The sequence below is a fragment of the Anoplolepis gracilipes genome, chromosome 3 (genome assembly GCF_047496725.1).
Source record: "Anoplolepis gracilipes chromosome 3, ASM4749672v1, whole genome shotgun sequence".
NCBI classification, from domain to species: Eukaryota; Metazoa; Arthropoda; class Insecta; order Hymenoptera; family Formicidae; genus Anoplolepis; species Anoplolepis gracilipes.
This window is the reverse complement of record NC_132972.1, coordinates 5,309,559-5,332,561: the sequence shown is the minus strand read 5'-3', so window position 1 is coordinate 5,332,561 and position 23,003 is coordinate 5,309,559. Positions and strand designations below refer to the sequence as shown.

The 23,003-nt window shown below is 30.9% G+C and overlaps 3 protein-coding genes across 5 annotated transcripts; 2 read left to right on the top strand and 1 right to left on the bottom strand.

Annotated features, from left to right (window-relative positions):
• The first annotated feature begins 8,958 nt into the window (after nucleotides 1–8,958).
• Nucleotides 8,959–12,326, top strand: LOC140663557 (EF-hand domain-containing family member B). Its single transcript, XM_072887797.1, has 8 exons — nucleotides 8,959–9,034; nucleotides 9,933–10,048; nucleotides 10,155–10,328; nucleotides 10,660–10,885; nucleotides 11,153–11,345; nucleotides 11,630–11,707; nucleotides 11,824–11,996; nucleotides 12,141–12,326. Exons 1-8 carry the CDS (start codon nucleotides 9,023–9,025, stop codon nucleotides 12,324–12,326), a joined length of 1,158 nt encoding a protein of 385 aa, XP_072743898.1. The 5' UTR covers nucleotides 8,959–9,022.
• Nucleotides 12,327–12,827: 501 nt separating this feature from the next.
• On the bottom strand, nucleotides 12,828–14,267 carry Mpp6 (M-phase phosphoprotein 6). Its single transcript, XM_072887661.1, has 3 exons — nucleotides 13,925–14,267; nucleotides 13,723–13,823; nucleotides 12,828–13,349 (listed from the first exon to the last, which is right to left on the bottom strand). Exons 1-3 carry the CDS (start codon nucleotides 13,970–13,972, stop codon nucleotides 13,031–13,033), a joined length of 468 nt encoding a protein of 155 aa, XP_072743762.1. The 5' UTR covers nucleotides 13,973–14,267; the 3' UTR covers nucleotides 12,828–13,030.
• Nucleotides 14,268–14,322: 55 nt separating this feature from the next.
• On the top strand, nucleotides 14,323–22,548 carry Bre1 (E3 ubiquitin-protein ligase Bre1). Of its 3 annotated transcripts, none has more exons than XM_072887633.1 (16): nucleotides 14,323–14,495; nucleotides 15,600–15,765; nucleotides 15,988–16,174; nucleotides 16,265–16,453; nucleotides 16,667–16,788; nucleotides 16,938–17,174; nucleotides 17,265–17,390; nucleotides 17,546–17,719; nucleotides 17,799–18,056; nucleotides 18,327–18,458; nucleotides 18,703–18,974; nucleotides 19,085–19,238; nucleotides 19,497–19,610; nucleotides 19,882–20,287; nucleotides 20,603–20,697; nucleotides 20,808–22,548. In XM_072887633.1, exons 2-16 carry the CDS (start codon nucleotides 15,616–15,618, stop codon nucleotides 21,087–21,089), a joined length of 2,898 nt encoding a protein of 965 aa, XP_072743734.1. In that variant the 5' UTR covers nucleotides 14,323–14,495; nucleotides 15,600–15,615; the 3' UTR covers nucleotides 21,090–22,548. The 3 variants fall into 3 exon arrangements, with proteins under 3 accessions (XP_072743734.1, XP_072743733.1, XP_072743732.1); XM_072887632.1 differs by lacking the exon at nucleotides 14,323–14,495 and adding an exon at nucleotides 15,179–15,207 and having other exon boundaries at nucleotides 19,903–20,287; XM_072887631.1 differs by lacking the exon at nucleotides 14,323–14,495 and adding an exon at nucleotides 15,179–15,207.
• The last annotated feature ends 455 nt before the right edge of the window (nucleotides 22,549–23,003 follow it).

The following is a 23,003-nucleotide window of genomic DNA, read 5'->3' as shown; positions in this document are numbered from 1 at the left end:
GACGATTCATATACATATATATTGATCCATTATAGAGAAAGATAGAAAACACAATATGTATAAACGAAATCGATTAAGAAACTGCCGTTTACACAACGCAAACGCAATATCATTTCTATAAACTAGAAGCAATGAGAACTAATGAAACCAATATCATTTTAATATTATCTCTTATTACTTTCCATTATCTTACTTTATACACAAGAGAGGAGAAGAACAGAAGGCAGAGGAAAAGAGGGAAAATAATACGATAATTGTTTCATAAAAAAGAAAATTTAGTATCTGTTGAAATGACAAAAGAGGGAAAGAGGGATGTAATACGATAATTGTTTCATAAAAAAGAAAATTTTGTATCTGTTGAAATGACAAAAATTGACTAAACATTTGACTATTTGAAGCACCGTGTATGTATGTACATACACGCTACGGGATCCTATCACTGATAGAAAGGTGAGCGCAGAGAGAACCGAGAGTATCAAAAGCAATGCGCGGGAATTCGTGTGCTAATGTCAGCTGTCAGTGAGTTAAACGGATAATCGTTAACGCTTTATGTTTATAATCGTCGGTATGGCATAATAAGAGAACATCGAAAGAGCGAACAGCAATCTTGCGAGATTGCGATTTTTTGTCGAACACGATATCAGATACCGACAACCCATTTATCGAGCATAATTGACTAATATATATCATAATATTGACTAATACATGCATAATTGATATTAGTATGTAACAGCGCGGACATTTTCACATATTATTTCAAGCTTTATATATACATAAAGACTGAAAATCTTAAAGTGAAATTTTAAGGATCCATAGTTTTCTAAAGTGAAAGATTTTTAATAAAGTAAAAATTTACCAGAGAAAATTTTTATATAAAAAAAAAAAAAACGAAAATATGTAGGGATTTAAAAATATTTATGTAACTAATATATGAATCGAAAAAAATTCCCTTTAAGAGCGAAAGTAAGAATTTAAGGTCCATGAAATCTAGGTATGCGATCAGACATTCACAAAAGTGAAAAGTTCGGGATTACGAAACTGGTTCGTGTGAATGAAAGAACCCTACAAGATATTCCAGTATGAAATTTCATTTTAATGTCTAACATAAATCGCATTTCTGTAAATGTTTATGGCTTTAATTATGGCTTTTGTGCTACAAAGAAAAATTTTTATTAAAGTCACGTAGACCGAATCATACACACGCGCAAACGGCAATATCTTACAATTCATGATGAAACTAGTCATTTATAACTTTTTACCTATCTCAATATAATAATCACGTAGTGTATGTTTCGTAATATGTATGTACCTCTGAGAATATAATTATGTATAATTAATCTGCCATTAATACAGAGAAACTGTCCGATAAGTTTAAATCTAAACTCCTGGTTTATCATCGATTTATTTATATGTAAACAATTAATTGAGTTTGTAACTACTTCTTTCCCTCTTTTCTATATTTTCCTATATTTTTATATACATTGAGGTGCCCGTAAAAAAGAAAATTTATCAAAAATTAGATATATTAAAAATCAAATAACTTTTTCTTTAAAAGTGTCACATAGTGTTGCACGACAAATTTATCAATTTATTAAAATTTTACTTTTATTCTAAATTTATATTTTTTTTCTACAATTTATTCTATAGTTATTTGTAATAATTTTTATTATGCAGAATTCTAAGATTTAATATATATAGAGTATAGAGAATAAAATTAATAACTTGTCAAGGAATTAAATGTTGGACAATCACAATTTTATCTTAATTTTTTCTTTACATTTTGCACTTTACTTATTCATGAAAATTTTCCAATACAATGCGATGACTTGTCGCTGCGTAAATTATATTGCGATACGACAATTCTGCGGAAGATTGTGAAGCTCGCACACATATCTGTATAGTCTTATCTACTAAAGAGAATGTAAATCGACGTGATATCGAATTAATATAGGCAGTGTCTGAAATAGAAATGACATATCATCGGATATCATTAACTCGGTTTCCTTGATTCTAAAATTACAACGATAATGGCCTCAAATGTAATCGTGTACTGAGTATACGAGATATAAGTATAGTGTATGTACATACTATAAATGCCGAATTATATGATATCTTTCTCTTTATAGCTGCGAAATTTTTTTACTGACAATGACACGTTTCGTTATCTAGAATATGTATTATCTACATCGGAGATATATATACTGCCTTTTTGTCTCTTTGATTAATAAATTTATTTAAAAGAAATTTCACGAAATGTATAAATTAAGAACTCTTTGATAGATTAAATTTGATAGATTAAATTTTATATATATATATATATATATATATATATATATAATGTATATAATTTTTTCATTAAAAAGAAAAAATACATTTTACACATCGCTACATATTAATTCCACTAACAGTATTGCTTATCTTATTCATCGAGCTTATATCATGTCTTTTTATATCTTTTATATCTTATATTTTATTCTTATATCTATCTACTTTATTCTTATATCTATATATTATTATATTAATATTAATTAATATTGATATCAAGTTAATGTATCAATTTTTAAACAATATTACTAAATTAAAAAAACACAAACTGTACACTATGAATCTATTAAGAATCTATTAGAATCTATTAAGAAATACTTAATAGGTATTTGCTTTCTGTCTCTGAAAAAATTTCTTTACTCTTCACTTAAATTTCTCAGATCAAAGATAATGGCATGCCATTTTTAAGATAACTCATTCAACGACCGGCTAAATCGACCTTGTTCAGAAATTCTGACGTTATCTAAGCTATTGATCTGATAGATGGTAATACAAAGGTTCCATTAACATGCGTTTCGTGCCTTTGTGGTCAGTTCAGTCACGTTAATTATAGATACGCAGATTATAGACGTGAGAACAACGCTACTTTCGACCGTATTTTAAGATACGTAAAGGGAAATTGTTCTCTCTCCGTTAAATTGATGAACCCGACTTGCGAACACGTATGACGTATGATGATGGAAGATAGAGTTGAAGTTACTGCTGCTATTTCGAAGTCATTCTCTAAGAACGATAAGTACATTATAACGGCAAAAGTCGAAATGAAACAAGCATCATGAAGATATCGAAAATGTCAAACTGGTAAAACCGTTTATTTTTTTTTTTTAAATCGTGAACAGAAAAGAATCCTGCATAATAATTACAATTAATTGAGAATTTATCAACGGTCTTTCAAAAAATATATAATATATTTTAGAATCTTTATTATCTGAAATAAATCAAAAGATATAAGGTTTGAGTAAAGTAATATGCAACAGTTGCCAAATATTCTATATTTTAAAAAATATACGAAATAAAATATAAAATTGTAAATAAAAAATTTAATCTTTAAAAATTTATAAAACAATGTTTTTATGCTTTTATGCTTTAATGTCTTACATGAAGAAAGATGATGATTTTGATAGGAAAAAGAAAAATAATAGATCTGAGTCGGAAGGCAAGGAATATAAACTGTGCAGACACATCAAAGTTGTTATATCTATTTATAAATTATTTATTATATTACTTATTTTTTCCGATTGACTTTTGTATCGAATCGCTATCGTACTATACAAATTTTTTGAACAAAGGTTTTATTCAGAAGGTTTATTTTAACAGCTAGAACAAAAAATTGAAAACATAAAAGTCCTGTTTTCTGATATTGTTAAAAATCGAACGCTGCAAAATTGGGTATACCTAGCTGAGCATTTGAAATCAGTAAAAATATTAAATGTTAAGTGAAAGCAATATCAGGACGCATTACCGTTCACGTCCCGATGTACTTTATCAGGGTCGCGATAATTATGCGAACGGCTCTTCGATCGATTGGGCGAAAGGAAACTGTCCACGATGAACAATGATCAGACTTTGTAGCAGAGATCAGTCGCGACTTCATGTCGACCTACTTTACTGCAATAATAGAGTTAACATTTCGAGAAGGTAATTGAAAAATTCTTCTATCTATCTAGCACAGTTTTCCTGTCCCTGATTTCTCTCTATACTGAAAAAGTACATACACTACGCGAGCAGTTTTAATTCTTCCTTCCCTTTCCAAAAAAATATAATCAATATATCAATATATATATATATATATATATATATATATTGAGCGTTGAAAGATATGTAATATAACTCTACATATTTTTATCTTTATTATCTTTTCACATATTTCATTCTTAAAAATATATTTATAAATTATATATTTTTTATTTACAAAATAATATAAACATCTATTTCTCTTTTCTTTTTGAAGTTTCAAACTTAAAAATCCTCATGGTTCTTTTAATCTCTCTACAACATGTTCTCTCTGGGATAAATGTTTCAGTCGAAAGAGGCGCACGCGTGTAGCAGTGCTTGCTGTACCGTAATTACACCTGCTGAGAGAGAGAGCCTCTCTCGGGAAATGACGTGTTCCGCAATAAATCTACGATGTGTAAAACAACGGGGTCTCCCGCGCGTTAGAGAATTCGACCCGAATTCGAATCGCTCGAGCTCGCTGGCCGCGATGGAAACCCGAGAGACGGACGGTTTGTTTGTTCGCATGTGAATAAAAATCCCATCGATCGTTGTCGCGGTGAAACACGACGGGGACGACACGACACGGCACGGCACGGCACGGCACACGGCAAACATTCGTGCAACACGCGCGTGTACGCGCGTGTAGAGCACGCTCGTTCATCGCCGGAGCGGGGCGCACACGTGGTCTTGCGTTCTGTCACTGCTAAATCCATTAGCACGTGGAGAGAACGTTTTCGAGACTGGTTATTGGACAAATATTGTTTCGCGCTCAGTTACCGTTTTACCCACATGCTGACCCCGCTCACTGACACTGTTTTGTATCACATCACATGCTGCCGGCTGTCAGAGGTTCCCAAAAGAAATACCTTCCCTCTCCCCCTTTCGGGATCAATGAGCCATTTAACTCTACTTGCACAGCATTTTATATTTATGGCTGGCGATGAAATCTTTTTTTTACGATATTTTCTGCTTTGTTCCTTCATATCCTTTATGGTTTTTTATATTTGAATATAATTATTTCACGAAAGTTTAAGATCATACAGTTGCAAATTTAATTCTGGAATCGAGACACGAATCTATAAAGTGTATCTTGCGGTTAATTAAACCAAGAAGCGAGAAAATAATAGCTCTCCTTTAATGAGATATATTTTCTTATAATGAAAATAAGTTTTACTACAGGAGAAATATCAATTACGTTCGAATATGTGGTCTATTTCAAAATTAGAAATACACATACGTTTGACGCGATGCATCACAGTATGTCATTTTTATCTTTTCTTGGAATATTTCTTCCGTGATTTATTATTACTCTTACTTGTGCAGTTTGGGAACTGCTGCATTAAATGCAGTACGACGACGTAACGAGCGTGAATTTCAAGCGCTCGTTTAGCGCTTCTCTCTTTACACGAGGTTGTAACTTAAAAATCCTCGCTGCCGCGCACAGCTGGGCGTGATATCGAGTGTCGACCGAGATCTCGGGCTTTTCTCGTTGCGCGCATTTACGGATACGATTTCTTCAAGCAAGACGGTTCTCTCTTCTCGCAGCCGTTTCCTTGAGATTCGTATCTTGTGCAAAAATATTTCACGAGCAAGAGATTTATCTCTATCCTACCGAGAAAGTTTTTTTTATCAAGTAAAATATTTTGCATGCTCGAATATCTCTCATTCTTTCATAAAGAACGTCGTGTGAAGTACATATAGATTTTATATAAAATAAATTTTGTTCAATGTCGAGCTTGCAAATAATAGCGAAAAATTAAATAGATTTTATATCAATTGATCTGTATTTTATATTAAAAATGAAAAATATTTAACAAAATGAAAGATATATTTATACATTAATAGAAATCTATTACTATTTTTAGTTAATCTCTCTGGTATCATCGTGGCTATGTGTTAAAAATAATTTTTATCTGAGCTATTTGTGAATGTATAACTTATGCATATACACATTGAAAAACTTATTCTAAGGGATGATGCGAGGAAGGTAGACAGAACGGTGCCTTGTTTGCACTTGATAAATGAACGGCGTTCTCTTCCGCGGTGTATCGGCGATGTTTGCTCGTCGTTTAATGCCAACGACAACCTGACTCAAATATTTAGCACGTACAAGACGAACAACAAGACCGTCTGTCGCGTCCTCTGTTCATAAAACTCTCGGCGACGCGTTCCTCGTTTATGTAAAAAAAAAAGTAGAATGAACGTGCCAGGTAGATCAATACACGTTCTAAATTATCGAGAATCAATAGTCGCATAATCATACGCATTACATTCTTATTAAATTATCCAATCAGAAATGTATTTTTATTCAAGTCTATAAAATATATATTGTACAAATTTGTGATCACACAATATTTCACGAAAATTAATTATTGTACGTGATGGCATTTGGTGATCAATATGAATGTATAAAAAAAAAAAAGGAAAAAAAAAAACAGAGAAATAAAAAAAATTTTCTTCGTGTCGTTATCATCAGCAACGAAGTAGTGCACAATCTCTTTCTTCGTCTTCCCTGTATCTCTTCGATCAAAAGATACCGAGATACGATTAATTTCATCGTCGTGGAACTAATCATTCTCCGATCGATGGATCGTAAGCTTTAATTGCTTTTTCAGAACAATTATGGAATACCAGCTGAATGGAGGGGGAGCGTTCAACTCCAGGAAGGAAAGTCGTTGCATTGTGTGTGCCTCCCCGAGATTCGTATCGAGAGATTTCCCCGATCACTCCCCCTCCCCTCCGGACACGATTCCAATCACCGAGGTATCGCACAAATTGTCCGTAATCTTGGCAACGCGCGCTCTTTTCTCTGTAAATAACACGTCGCGAGTGCTCGTAACGCGAGTGCATCCGCACTCTCGTTATTAATCCAGCTGCATCGCCTCTCGCGGTATAGTTTTATTCGCGGTGGCGAATTGGTGCACGCCGCGCCTTTTGAGGAAACAAGTCGCCGTGGCCGATAGATACGTGGTTACCGTTCGTTACGACGCGATCGCATTAAACGCAATCAGGATTTAATCATATATTGTACGAGCAAATCGAGTAGGAAGGAGCACAAACGGATGAGCTTGTTTCTAAGTAAACGCTAATTGACAATGCATTCGGAACGGATAGGCTGATAACAGAGCCTTCCTTTACATAACTCTTCCTTTCCCATGTACACCTCGTTTCATCATTGAGAAATTCGTACATCAACATTAATAAATGAGTAAATTAACGTAACATAAAAAGAGACTTGAGAAGACTTAATCAGAACTATTAATCCTCTACCTCTTGATAATCAGGCGCGAATGTATTTGCGACGATTTAGTCACGCATCAGTGTAAAATTAATTCCAGAAACCGGTTTTTTGTTCCATCCGTGTCTTTCTTTTATATAAAATCAGATCGCACAAATTTCTCTTTCTTCATTGATTGTGAGATATGTCCTTCGTTTTTGAATGGCGATTTATTTTTAAGCTTTTCGGAATATATATATATGTATACCTTAGATTTTCTCTTTCCCTTTTTGTAAATGACTAGAACATTACAGGCGCGCGCTTCACGCGCGCCATACACGTTTTATTTGATATAAATATCAATTTTATTATTAACAATAGATATTGAATTTTAATATAGAAATTTAAAAAAATTAAATAATTAAAAATATATTAATATTTTAAAATTTTAATATAAAAATTTTTTAAATTGTAAAAAATCAGATTATATAATTTATTATTAATATTTTTTATTGTTCAATTATTAATATAATATTGAAATAAATAAAAATGATATTAAAATATAATTATATACATATATTATTCTATTATTATTATTATATTATTATTTAAATAAATTTTATAACTTTCAACAAACTTAATTTAACAAACAATTTAACAAACTTAATTTAATAAATTTCATATATTTGAACAAACTTAATTTCAAATTTTAATTTTATATAATAAATAATATGTATTACATGATAAATAAACTTAATTTAATGAACTTAATTTAAAATTTTAATTAATAAGTTTTTTTTAATTTATAAAAATTAATAAAAATCTTCTTAATCTGTGTCCTTCTTTTACATAAAATAAGATCGCACAAATTTCTCTTTCTTCATTGAGATATGTCCTTCGTTTTTGAATGGCGATTTATTTATAAGCTTTTCGGAATATATATGTATACCTTAGATTCTTTTTTTGTAAATGACATGTCGATTCGATTGCGCATTTCGTTTCATCGTAATCAAATCATGAGATCAAAAATATTATTGAGCAGTATGAGTATCGCGTATATGAATAAGAATTCACAATATCTCTGTCGTGTATCGAAATCAATGTTGTTCAATGTAACGGTGTACATGAGAGTTTACGATCCGAATTTTATCGAGTCTGATTTTTTTTTTTTTTTATTTTACTGACGCGGTCATCGGGTCAGGATTTTCGATTGCCAGCCACATCCTGCGGCATTTTTAAAGGGAAGAGCCGTTCAAGGCGAACCACATGCTACCGCAATTAACGGTCCAGTATTTCATCTGAGAAACAAGGTGAAATAACCTATATTATTGCATCATGGTCGACATGACAGCTGTAAGAATACATTAAATCTCGGAAAAGTGGTGCAATGAGCGCGAATTACTCTCCCGGAGAGTAAAGGCACAGCTGTTAATATACATGTCATATATATATATGCTGTACGAATTTTGTACGGCAATATATCTATATATATATATGTATAATAAGAATGTTATATGTGTTACAAATAATACGGGTATTTATAAATATGATAATGATATTTAAATTTTTGCGACGTCAATCTGCCAGCTGTTCATTATCAGATCTTGTTAGATTTCTACTTGAATTCTCCCGACATCTTTCTGCTACGCCAAATGCGAATATTACAGAAGCTCTTAACCTTTTTTGGTGGCAAAACGTCATGATCGATACAAAATCTGTCGATGTCGGAAAAATTCCAGTTTAGAAGCGTAACGAGGTCTCCTGATGACAGAACAGGTGATAGAGAGATATTTTTTTTGTCAAATCTAGAAATAGAGATAATCGTGTTATTAAATGTTGTTGGCTATTTATATACACTAATTGTAAGGAACAAAGAACGTACTTATTATTATCAAAAATAATAAGCATATACATTCATACATAATTAATATATAAGTACAAGCAAAAGGGAATACTAAATGCCAGAAATTACTCAACCGCGAGTTTTATATTATTATGTAACGTCAACGGTGATAATTAATGCGGTAATTAATTAAATGACACGCAGCGTGCGATAAAACATTGCTCTTTAAACACTGCAAATCCATCTTGGGAATTAACACGTGAAAATAAAAAAAAACGAACAACTAACCGAACAACTTCATTTGATATATCCTTCGCGTATAATGTTACATCGTCAGGGTGCTAGGTCGTATTCCGTTTCTGCCATTCCATTGCAAAACTGGTATAGGAATACGGTATTCCGTTACGTGATATCGCGTATTATATAGTGGAAGGTGTATCGGCAATAGGGACAATCCCTTGTGGAATTATTCGTGGGAGATAATAGGGCACTCCTTGAAAATTTCGATGAAATATCGAGGCAACATTTAAAGCTGTAAGCTCTGAAAAAATCTTTCTTCAAAAATTCAAATTGAATTCAATTGAATTCAAATTGAAATTTTGAAGATTGAAAATAAAAAATTGACCAAGTGTAAGGATCATGTTTAAAGTTACGATGTAAAATTTTTGTATTATGTTTGCGAAAAGTTTATTAATTTAATCATTTAGGTACAATTTAATTTTTGAAGAATGAATAATGCTTCTAAAACATAAAATTCGAAACGTCATCTTTTCTGGTTCCTGATATAAGGAATTCATTGTAATTAATTAACATTCGCATTTTTTATGAAAGATGAAACAAATAGCTGAAACTGAGGAAAGCACTACAGAAGTGCGAGAAGATATCGCGCGTTCTTGGTATCGAAAATCGCATAATCATTACGAGCCATCGGAACAAATTACAAGAGAGTAAGCAATACGTAACGTTGATAAGATTATAACGTTGATAAGATTATAACTGTTTAAGCAAATTCCAAGATCGAATTGTTTTTATATAAAATTTGTTTATACACAGTTACAAAAAGCCCTTCGATAAATGTGATAGATTTGGTAAACCTACAAAAAGTAAGAGATTAGAATCACAGATCAAAAGACTTTTCACGTGGATCAATCATGAACCAATTACGTTAGTCGATCGTCGACAAGCAGATTTCACGAATCGCACTAGATCATTTGTTGGACGAATCAAGTAATCTTCTTGAAACAACAATCACTATATATCACTGTATTATATCTGTATACTTTTTGCTGATGTGTATGAATTGAAAAAAAAATGATATCAATATTTTCAATTTTTATAAAATTAAAATAGAAAAAATATTATTAATTGGCTATCTCACATTTACATCTTTCTGTCAATCCATAAAATAATACACTCAAGTTTTAATAGTGACAGAAATAATAAACGGTTTAATTTTTCATGTAAAAAATGAATAAGAATTTAGTTGATATAATAATAATTATAATAATGATAGAAATGGCAAATTGCCTCCAGAAAAATAACAAACTTGTAATTTGAGGGACCCGAAAACATCGCGTCTTTATGCAGATATCGTGCACGGTAAGAAGAGCGTCAAAGACAAGTTTGATGCTTCGGACGCTTTACGCGATACCGATTTAAACAAGCAGACTGTTTTCTGGTGGCACTGTTTACGTGATTTAAGCAATTTCCGTCGAAAGCTGAAGAAACGCGTTCCGGAAGTACCATTCTTGGATATAGAGGATGAACTTTCTTGTCTGGACCAAGTATACATATACATATGTCAATTCATTTATACGTTTATAATATGCTTCTATATTTGTGTTTTTTATTATTATTTTATCTTTTAATTATAATTTTACACAAATATGAATTATTTTCTCGCTACGATAAATTAAAAAGTGAGTATTAAATTTCTGTACAAGCTAAACAAGATACATTAATCAAATTGACCAATCACACATAAAAATTAAAGTTAATATATTTATACAAATCATATAAAATTAAATACAAATTATAAAATTATGATTCAGAAATATGTCGGAGTTCTACCTGAAAATAAAGTTTTCTCCATCTTCGAGAAGTATCATATATTTCCGAACAAGGAATTTCTCTCTCCGTTGATGGATACGTTGCTGTTACGCAAAGACGGAAATATTAATTACAGAGAATTGCTCAATCTCTTGAATTGGAGACGCAAATTGCCAGTTCTGCCAAAGATAGAACGTAAATAAATTACGATAACTTTAATACTTCTAAAGAATAAAATTTTTCTTATACGCACTTCTTATAAAATTGATCAAGTAGAAAAGTCAATTAGAAAAGAGAACTAATTTTTATATAATAATTAAACAATTTTAAATCGATCAAATCAACTTTAAAAAAATTAAATAATTTTAAATTTAATAATTGAACAATTTCGAAATCATATTCTAATTTTTCAATTGAATTTTCGAAACGACATAAACAATGATATCTAAAAATATTATTTTAGAAAAATATTATTTTAGAAGCATCGTTGGCGAGTTCAGATTACATCACTACATACAGTGACAGCATAGGAAATATTCAAGCAATTGATAGCGCGAGTAAGTTAACGCGGGTATTCTTTCTTTAATATTTTCATATTTTAAGAATATATAATAAATGTCTCAAAATAAATAAGTACTTATTATTAGAATATAAACTTTAGGAAATATTATAGAAATTCGCGCAGCTGGACTTCCATCCGAAAGATGGGACTTTTCAATGACAACGTTACCTCGTCCTGGTATATGTCCAGACAAGGAGAATTTAGGCGATCAAACTTCTGTTCGTTGCTTGATATCGCCCAGCATTTTCACGAGATACGGCTTGACACATATAGATCTTTTTAAGGTAGATTGTTTCATGTCGTAGCAAGTTAATAACATATTATTATATCAATCAATATTTTTACTTTTATTAAATATAAACAATACTAACATAAGTTACAATAGCAAAAAAATTTTTTTCTCACGAGTTAATCACTTATACATATAGACTCGCGATAAAGAAGAAATGCGGGAAATATTTGAGAACATTGGTTTTGAGTTTCCGAAGGATAGTTTCGACACGTTTTGGGAAGAAGGACAGCGAAAGGATTGCACTGGTGGTGTGTGCGTGGAAACATTTCGGGAACTGCTCGCCGCGTCAGATTTTACGATAAAGAAAATTACATGTGGATAAAAATTAATATACAATCTCTTTATCTTGAAAGCCACAAAGAAATTTAAAAATAAATTTATGAGCAAAAAACTATATATATATAAACACGTATATAAATTGTATATACCAACGTGACAAACAAATAACATCTCACGTATGTTTTTTCTATAACAATATTACATATATAAAAATTTAAAGTCACATCATTAACTAATTATACAATATTAATATTTTTATATTGATATTATATTTTTATATATTATATTATATTATTAATATATATTATTTATATATTGTATATTAATTATTAATAACATATTAATTATTAATTAATTAATATGTTATTAAGATATTATATAATAATTATTAATCTATTAATAACATATTAATATATTAATATATATTAATATATATTAATATATTATAAAAAGTATAAAGTTTACAGTACACACTAATGTGTCAACTTCATATAAAAATTCAAAATCATATAATTATTTTATATAATTAGTTTATGATGCCAAATGTATGCATGCTAATGTGTCAAATATTATATAAAATTTATTACATAAAACTATTAAAAGTAATATCATAAATAGTTTATGATGTCAAGTTTATGCATACTAGTGTATCAACTTCTCTCTTGTAGAAAACATTTTATTAGTATACGTAATTATTATAATACCTATACAACTAATATCTATACAATTATTTACCAGATTACCGATTTATTCTACAGGTTTTAGAAATTTTGGTTTCTTCTCCATTGGTTCGTCATTGCAGTCTGTTCTGCTATGTTGCAATTTTCTACTAGTTTTGTATTGTGGCCTACGCATAACGTCAAACTTTGTTCGCATTTTTTGCCATTGAACAGCCATTTGCTCGTCCGACATGTCAACTTCTTCCTTAGTCTTCGTTTGGGCACGTTTCTCATTTTCTTTTGCTTCCATTAGTTTCTCTATCATTGGATTCATTCCTTGAAAACTTAATCTACCGTCGATAAGTCCCTCACAGAAAACATAACTTGATTCTATAAAGAATTTCCCACTTAAACATAAAATGTGAGCAATTATTAGCAGCAATATTATCACTGTCACTATAATATAAAAATATTTTAGTCTTAATACAGTTTAATATTTAAATCCACTTTAAATAATTTGCAATAAAATTTGAGACAAAGTTCTATTTATAATCTCATGTAGTACAAAAACACTTGTAAAATAATAAAATAATAAAATACACATATTTACATTAAAAGATGTAATAAATAAAAGTATAGATTTCTATTTCAAACTTTATCGCAAATAGTAGATCATATAAAGTGAGCTCAAGTATCTAGAATTTCTTTATTTGTGCATTATTATTAGTCTAAATACAATATTTTGATTTACTTGAAAAAAATAGTTAAAAGTATACCTACGATGTTTCTTTCATACGTGATGTGAGTATACTGCCAAAGTACTCCTCTCCTTCCTCTTGAAACTGCTGTTTCTCCACTTTGTCCTTTGTCCGTTTCATGAACTGCACAAATAAGTTTGTGTATTATATTATCGTACAATAATACTCTATCTTATACATACAATTCTTGTATATCTCTTACTGTTAGAATCTTTTCAACTTACCTTCATGTCCAATATACTTTTTGATAGAGCCAACCTCTTTGAATCCATCCTTAATTCTTATAGATACGAAAAATATAAATATATCACTCGTGCGAGATAATTAATTCATAAAAAAATGATGAAAAATATTAAATAAATCCCGCGTGTCACACGTGCAATAAGTAACATGGATCTACGAAGTATAAACAAGATCGGCCACCTAACCCGACCTCATGCATCGATCGCAGCGCTCTTCTATGAAAAAGAGATACGAACAGTCGATAAACACGATTCCTGTATTTACCGACAGTTAATAAATACCGAGCGAGCCGGAGGATATCGCGTCTCTACCGGACACGAGAGTACCGTTTTTCGCGCGATGGCGTGATTTCCGTTAGGGAAGTTCACAAACTGGCGGTTCCTGTCCCCGTTCACGACTCTCGTCCAAGAGACTGCGGAAGATGCCACAGAGGTTGAACGCGGCGAACGATCTGGCACGTGAGGCGCGGCACATCAGGGAATGACATATCGGCGAGAAACGGTGTCGAATGCTGCCGGAAGTAGACGTTGAAGCTTAAGACCACGTACCAAGGTATACCCGCAAGTACGTGCGCGCGCGCGCGCGCACGATCAATAACAACAGAATTGCTTTTTTCACTAATCGGAATCCGAATTGTTTGGAAAAACGTACTCCCTCCTGGCGTACGATAGTCGTCCCGGTCTGGTCCGTGTCTATTCAACGCAATCTGAAAAGAAATTCCATCCTTACTCGGTCCATAGTTTACTAATCGTCATAACAGTTAATCGTGAAAAAGAGGTTAAAAAAACGGACGTCATGTTATTGCCCTTTCCCTCCCCCCCCCCCCACCATTGTTAATAGAAAATTATTTATTGCTTATATGTGAGTTTGTATATCTTAAGACCCACTTGCCATATGAGTCTAATATTGATGGCTTACATGGAATGTTTACATTGATTTTTTGCAACCAATTATATTTAACCTCTTCAACCCTGAATGTATATGTTTTTATTTCTTCATATAAAAATATTTATGTTAGCACTAATGTCTAGAAAAACTAAAAATTTTTAATTTTTAAATAGTATTCTGTAGAGTTTTATATATTCTGAAATTCCAGAGATTTACATGACGAACTCTATCTATCTATCTATTCTCTAAAAAAACATGGAAAACCTAAGGTTTTCAGGGATTTCTTTTATACTTGAAAAAATTCAAAAAACTCTCAATGGAATGGAAATTTAAATTTTTAGAAATTAAAAAAAATTTTTATAATGCTATTATTATTGTAAGTTAATTAGCAATCTGCTAATAAGCCATGTTGTGAATTATGTAAATGTTATTTAAAATATAAATATATTTATCTCAATATATTCAATATTTTATCAAAATATTAAATATGCAATACCTATATTTTCTTTATCATAATTTTAAATGATAACGCATACTTCTTCCAGCTTTCTGCCAACTGTAGGTTGACAGCAGTCAGAAGTAAAGAAATGAAAAATATTTTGTAAAAATTTTCTCAGTACATTTGAAAATGCATACAATAAAATAATTTGTTTTGGAAAGTTAAAAATTTTTATATTATTTTTTTAAAATACGTAGAAAATCAGGAAACTTTGTTTTACAAAACCTTGAATAAACCCCTTCTAAAACTGCATTTATCATTATTTGCAGATATAACTGTGCAAAGATGTCGAAACGATCAGCAGATAGTGGGGACACCAGTTCCCAACCAGCCATCAAAAAAGTGCAATTTGAGCCAATTTTAATTGGACCTATATCCACTCTTGAAGAGATGGATATGAAAGTTCTACAGTTTCAGAATAAGAAGCTTGCGCAGGTAAAAAGAACACTTACATTATATATATATATATATATATCTTTATACAACTGAAACAAATAATTATAAACATAAAGAGAAATAGAATAAGAAAAATTAAATTACAAAAATATCAGTGTATATAATATATGTATTATAATTATATACTCTTACACATACAATATTATATTAAAAATGTTATATATGATTTTGCATATATCATCTCTAAAATTTATCTTTCAGAGATTGGAGCAAAGACATAGAATGGAAGCTGAATTGAGACAGCGAATTGAACAATTAGAAAAACGTCAAATGCAGGACGATGCAGTACTTAATGTAGTTAATCGATATTGGAATCAGCTTAACGAAGACATACGTGTATTACTGCAGAGGTTTGATGCTGAAACTGCTGACGAATCTGAAAACAAAAGTAAGAAGACCTTAAAAGAGATGCAATGTAACAGTACAAGTTCTTTAGAATAAATTCTTTCAACAAAATGTTTCTTTATTTTTGTTACAGATGAGAGTGAAGCTACAACATCATTTCTCATGCAACTCTCTTCCTGGGATAAAGAAGAATTAGATGAAAAGTTAGCAAATCGTGTTCAAGTGTCAAAACGAGCAGTGTCTAAAGTTGTTCAAGCATTTGATCGCTTGTCTCAAAGAAATGAAAAAATTACTCTTGCACTCAAAGGAGAGTTTGATGGTGGTAAGTGCAGTATATTGAAAGAGTTTCTCTTCAAGTTACATCAGCGCGGTTCTTGAACAACTTGAGTTAGATGCATACAGTTTATTTTATATAGTTCGTAATACTCTTGAAATTTTCTGAAATTCTGGAGAAACTTTCTAGGCGTATTATATAATTACTTCAAAAGAGATTGTATAATATAATTGATACATGATTATAAATCGTATTATGCAGAAGAGACGCCAAATATTGACGAAGTCGTACGTCGCGCTAATGCGGAAATTCAGATGGAAAATAGAAATTTACAAGTTTTAAATCTACAATTGCATGAGAAACATCATACTAGCTCATTAAAGGTAATTGATTTCTGTTTTATTTATGTCGATATTTCTAATTTTTATTTTACTGATTGTGTATTAACACAGACATTGGTTATTATAAATTTTGTCTTGATTGAGGGGGAGGCACATTGTTTCTTTTATTCTATAAATATACTTATCTATAGATGTCACGATTGCAAGATACTATAATGGGAAAGGATACTCTTGTGGCAGAATTACGGAATCAAGTAGATGATTTGCAATACGAATTGAACAAAGTGCGGGCGAGGAATGATAAACTGGAACATCATCTTGGTGACGCGATTGAAAAATTAAAAGCATTTCAGCAAATTCATGGTACAGATGAAAAAGGCAGCAATAAACCAAATACTTTGGTTGCTTCCAGTGTTTCACAGACTAAAGTAAAATTTCATCTTTCTGTATCAAAAGTTACATGTATAAGTTAATTTCATACAGAATTAAGTTCTCCAATGTGTGTTTCACATTTACAGCTGGAAGATTTACAAAGAGAGCTTGAAGAGACACGTGAATTAGCTAACAATAGATTGCAGGAATTGGATAAATTACATCAGCAACATCGTGACACCTTAAAAGAAGTAGAAAAGTTGAAAATGGATGTACGTAAATATATAATTTTTTTCTAAATTATATATAGCATTTTAATATAATTTAATATAATTTAATATAATTTTGCCTTGTGTCAGTTTAGTAAGTTACCTTTATAGTACATAGAAATGGAAGCAATATAGAATTTGTGCATTAAATGTTTCAGATAAGACAGCTTCCCGAATCGGTAATTGTGGAAACGACAGAGTACAAATGTTTGCAATCGCAGTTTTCTGTATTATATAATGAGTCCATGCAGTTAAAAACACAATTAGATGATGCTCGCAATCAATTGCAATCGAGCAAAAATTCACATTTACGCCATATCGAGATGATGGAGGTAAATATTTTGCATATTTAAATTTGAGTATTTATAAGAATAAAAAATCAACCCTTTATCAAAACGATATTTTTTACAGAGTGAAGAGTTAATGGCTCAAAAGAAATTGCGTGGAGAGTGTATACAACTCGAAGATGTTTTAGCGCAATTACGCAAGGAGTACGAGATGCTTCGCATCGAGTTTGAACAGAATCTAGCGGCCAATGAACAAACAGGTCCGATTAATCGAGAAATGCGACATCTAATTACCTCTCTTCAAAATCACAATCAACAATTGAAAGGAGAAGTGCATCGTTACAAACGAAAGTACAAAGAAGCTTCTACCGAAATACCTCGGGTACATATATGTATATCATATATAAAACATAAATATTAATTAACTTTGCAAATTTTTACTTTAATATTTTATTTATATGTATATATATATTATTGTTAATCTTAATTTTATCTAAATAAAATTTTATGCAATACTTTCAATTCTGTAGATTAAAAATTTAAATAAATAACAAGAGAAATTTTACATATATCAGAGAATTATCAGATAATATATAAATAAGATAGTTTTATTTAAAAATAAAATAGTTTTATTTCTGTTTAATATTTCTAGTTAAAAAGAGAAGTAGAGGAATTGACAGCAAAATTAGGCCAGCAAACATCTCAAGAAAACAAGGAAGGAAATAATTCAGATGGCAGTGGAAAAGAAGAAGATGCATCAAACTCTTTGCCAGGTTCTACACAGGTATATAATAAACTTGAAAAAAATGATAATATAAGTTTTTGAAATTGTAAATTATTTACTATATTATCGTTTTTTTATGCATGCGTTTGTTCGTGTATATAATAAAGCTTTGGAAAAAATCTTTCAGAAATATATTACAATTAATGTTATTCAATTATTTATTTGATTTTGAAGATAAGATTCCGTTTATTAATTATTATATTTTATACTTTTATATTAATTTTTTAAATGTTGTGATAAATAGATAAAAGAAGAAAGTGGAGTTACGATAAAGAGAGAATCCGGTGCTGACGAAGAGGTGGAAACTATCGAAGTAGGAGAGAATGAGGGTAACAAAGGAACACCAGATTCTCTGACATTAACTTCGCCGACTTTAAAAAAGGAGAAAGATATTAAACGTGAAAAAGATATAAAAAAAGAATCTGTGAAAACCGAGCATCGCGATCCCGCGCATCGTACCAAAGACGGAAAAATGGTGGAATCGGAGATTGTGAGAGACTTGAAGGCACAGCTCAAGTACGTTCGCGGATATTTAGCATTCTAAAATGAAATACAGATATTTTTATCGTGACAATATAATATAGTGTTTCTTGAAAGAATAAAAGAATATAAATATCTAATTGCAGGAAGGCTGTGAATGAAATGAAAGAAATGAAACTTCTCTTAGACATGTACAAAGGCGTTGGAAAAGAGCAACGAGACAAAGTACAATTAATGGCTGCAGAACGTAAAACTAGAGCAGAGCTGGAGGATTTACGACAGCAAGTTAAAAAAATTCAAGTATGTTATAGCAATTGTGACATTTTGATGTATGTGATAACAAAGCATGATAATAAATGCAATAATGTAATAAATACATGAAATAAATGAGGGATTATTATTATTTTTGTTCAGTTATATCTGTGCTTCTTGATTGAGAAAGATTGAAATGTTTTACTATACAATATTGTAGTTAAAGTACCTGTATTCGTATTAGCTCTGTGTGCATTTTATTCTTATTTAAATAATAAAATAATGTAAATTAAATTGTTTTTACAGGAAAGTAAACGCGAAGAACGTAAAAAGTTAGCTGATGAAGATGCACAAATAAAAATTAAAAAGTTGGAAGAACAAGCATACAATTTGCAACGTCAAGTTGCTGGTCAAAAACAGGTAGATCACTCTTCATAGATTTTCTGTGTATTTTTCTTATGGCTTTTGATGCAATATATATAATATAAAAGGATTAGAATCTTGTATCTTAATTAATTAAAGAGATAAAATTACAAAATATTTTACTTGAGAATTATCTTGTTTTTACTTTAGTAATCTTCTGTGTTGTGTAAAAACCTTTTCTAGTTATTTTATATTGTCAACATTAAAGCATAGGTGACATAATTTGAGTTACTGTAGCGTGCGTGAACGGAGATGTAACGTTGAACAGAATTGTGTATTGGGTATGCAGGAGGAGGAAGCGCTTCTGAATGAAATGGAAGTGACTGGACAAGCGTTCGAGGACATGCAAGAACAGAATTCCAGACTGATACAACAGCTACGCGAGAAAGATGATGCCAACTTTAAGCTCATGACCGAAAGGATCAAAAGTAATCAACTGCACAAGCTTGCAAGAGAAGAAAAGGATGTGCTGAAGGAGCAGGTATCCACGCTGACGACGCAGGTGGAAGCGGCAAACGTTGTCGTGCGAAAGTTAGAAGAAAAAGAGCGTCTCTTACAAAACTCTCTCGCCACGGTGGAGAAGGAATTGGCTCTGAGACAGCAGGCGATGGAAATGCACAAGCGGAAGGCGATAGAGAGCGCACAATCGGCCGCCGACCTGAAACTTCATCTTGGTGAGACTTTGTGCAAATATTTATAATTGTGTAGAAATCAAAAGTGTTTAACAGTACTTATTAGTAGACCTTCTGTACATCATTTTTGTTAAATAACTGGAGAAATGAACAAAGATAAATATTCTTTAGGCTCCTGTTCTTTGCTATATTAAATTATTTAATTTATTTTGATGTATTTTGTAAAAAAAAATTTTACACGATTTTTCTCGCTTTTGATGTCAATTCCATATATAATTGCTATGTGGGATCAGGAGCCTTAATAAAAACCAAACAAGCTAGTTTCCAGCAAGAATAACCTAACACTTTTTGTTACAGAGAAGTATCATTCCCAAATGAAGGAGGCGCAGCAAGTTGTAGCAGAGAAAACAAGTTCTTTAGAAGCTGAAGCATATAAAACTAAAAGATTACAGGTATATACACTTTGATTTATAATATTACTACAGTCTTCTTCCTTTTGTCCCGAATTATTAATACATTCTTACATAAAGTATATTAATATGTATACATGTAAATTATATAGGAGGAGATAGCACAACTTAGACGCAAGGTCGAGCGTATGAAGAAGATCGAACTCGCCGAAACATTGGACGAAGTGATGGCGGAGGAGTTGCGAGAATATAAAGAAACATTGACGTGTCCGTCTTGCAAAGTGAAGCGTAAAGACGCTGTACTCACCAAGTGCTTCCACGTATTTTGTTGGGATTGCTTACGCACGCGTTACGAAACGCGACAACGGAAATGTCCGAAATGTAACTGCGCCTTCGGCGCTAACGACTACCATCGACTGTACCTGTCTACATGAAGAAGAAGGTGCTGATTCACTGAAAAGATACACCGCCGTGACGTAGAGTAATGTTTTATAATGTGTTACGCATACTTTTGTTTCTTTTTTTATATTATATTATATTGTAATCTTTTATTTATTACTCTTTTGATGATAAAAACGGCGCAATTACACTTCTAAATGCGTTGATACGCAATAAATCAAGAAATTTAGTGAATTCTTATCAAGACCACTGCGCATGGAAAAAAATACGTAAATCGTAGAACTTAAATGAATAACAATCGAGAATTCTGTTTAAGTTTAGCGCTATATTTTTTTTCCATGCATTGTGGACTTTATACTGCCGACTGACATAGAATGAACTCTACTTGGTGTTACAAATTATTTCACGAATCGTTTCATTGATCAATCAAGACAAAAGATCTTGACCTCTTTTGTTGTTAAATTAATCAATCAAGTGTTTTAATGCTTGTAATGCCAAATGGAGTGCATTTTTAAAAGTAGAAAAGGATAGAGTAAAAATGTGTCTGTACATGTGTACGTGTATGAATGCAAGAGAGAAAGAAACAATTAGATTGCATTTTTTTAGTCGATCAGCGCGAATATATAAGCTGGGAAGCTTTTTAGTTTTATAAAGCGATATAAATAATGATTTATACTCGATTTATCATTTTGATCTCGTTTTTAAAGCAAACTTGTAAAGCACGAAGTTTAAATATCAATAGTTCCCAAAGTGATTACTGTTTCCCTAAGAAATAATATTTCCTGTTTCGAAAAATGTCTTTTTATAGACGTAAAATAAAGCACCTTGAAATTATGTAACTTATAGAATTGGTGATCACTAAATAAATTTAATAAAAGTAGTCATCGATCTAGATCGCGTTAGGCTGAACAACTGTGTCGACTGAATCTGATTAATTGACTTGTTATATTTCAATCAGACTCAATTGCTGTCCAAAGTTGAATCTGCCGAACGCGAGTAATATTCGATTATATTTGTACATTTTGGAGAATAAGGATCGCATAATCTTCTATTTTCATTTTCGAATTAAGAATGTAAAGTGAGAAGTCTCGAAGGAATGAGTAAATTCATTTTGGTTACATTTCGAAATCAACAATTGGCAATTTGTACGATAACCATTATAGCTTATAAAAATTAATTTAATTCTTTAATTGATATGGTTCATACAAAAATTCGCTTTATTTATTGCATATAATATACGAGACAGGAAAACTGAATGTATAATCAGTAATGTCCTGTACAAGATTACTCGATATTATACAATAATAAAATGAATTTTGTTGCTAATCATGAATATTTTAATGGTTTTCATCGAAAATTGCTTATTGAAATTAGAACCGAATGAAATTTGCAAAATGAAACGTAACAAAAATTATAAATTTGTATATTTTATTTAAGAACTGTATAAATAACACAATTCTATATATTTTTAAAAATGAAAAATTGAAACAACGAGAGAGGGGAAAAAAATATATAAAATCTCTCATTAAGAAATATATTAATTGCAAAGAATGTCAATGTTATAATAAACATTATTTCAACATAATAAACTGTATTCATTATTAAATTGAAGTAACTCATAATTTATTTTCCATTAACAATTTATATTTGCTCGTTAAATAGTTAAACATCAATTACTATTAGCTCGTGGAGGGTATTTCATAATATAAATAATTTTCGGACATTTTCGCTCATATGAATACTAGTTGCAAGCATTCATGTATGCATTCGCATATTTCAAAAAATAAAAAAAGTAAATAATTTTGATGAAAATTTATCAATACATAACAGTTTTAATCGAATAAAACGATCTTTTGCAAATCTTTATTTCATTCAATCACGTATATAAAATTATTCTAGTTTTGAAGAATTCTAGTAGTTGAAATTCCTATCGTCGTGAAATAATGTAA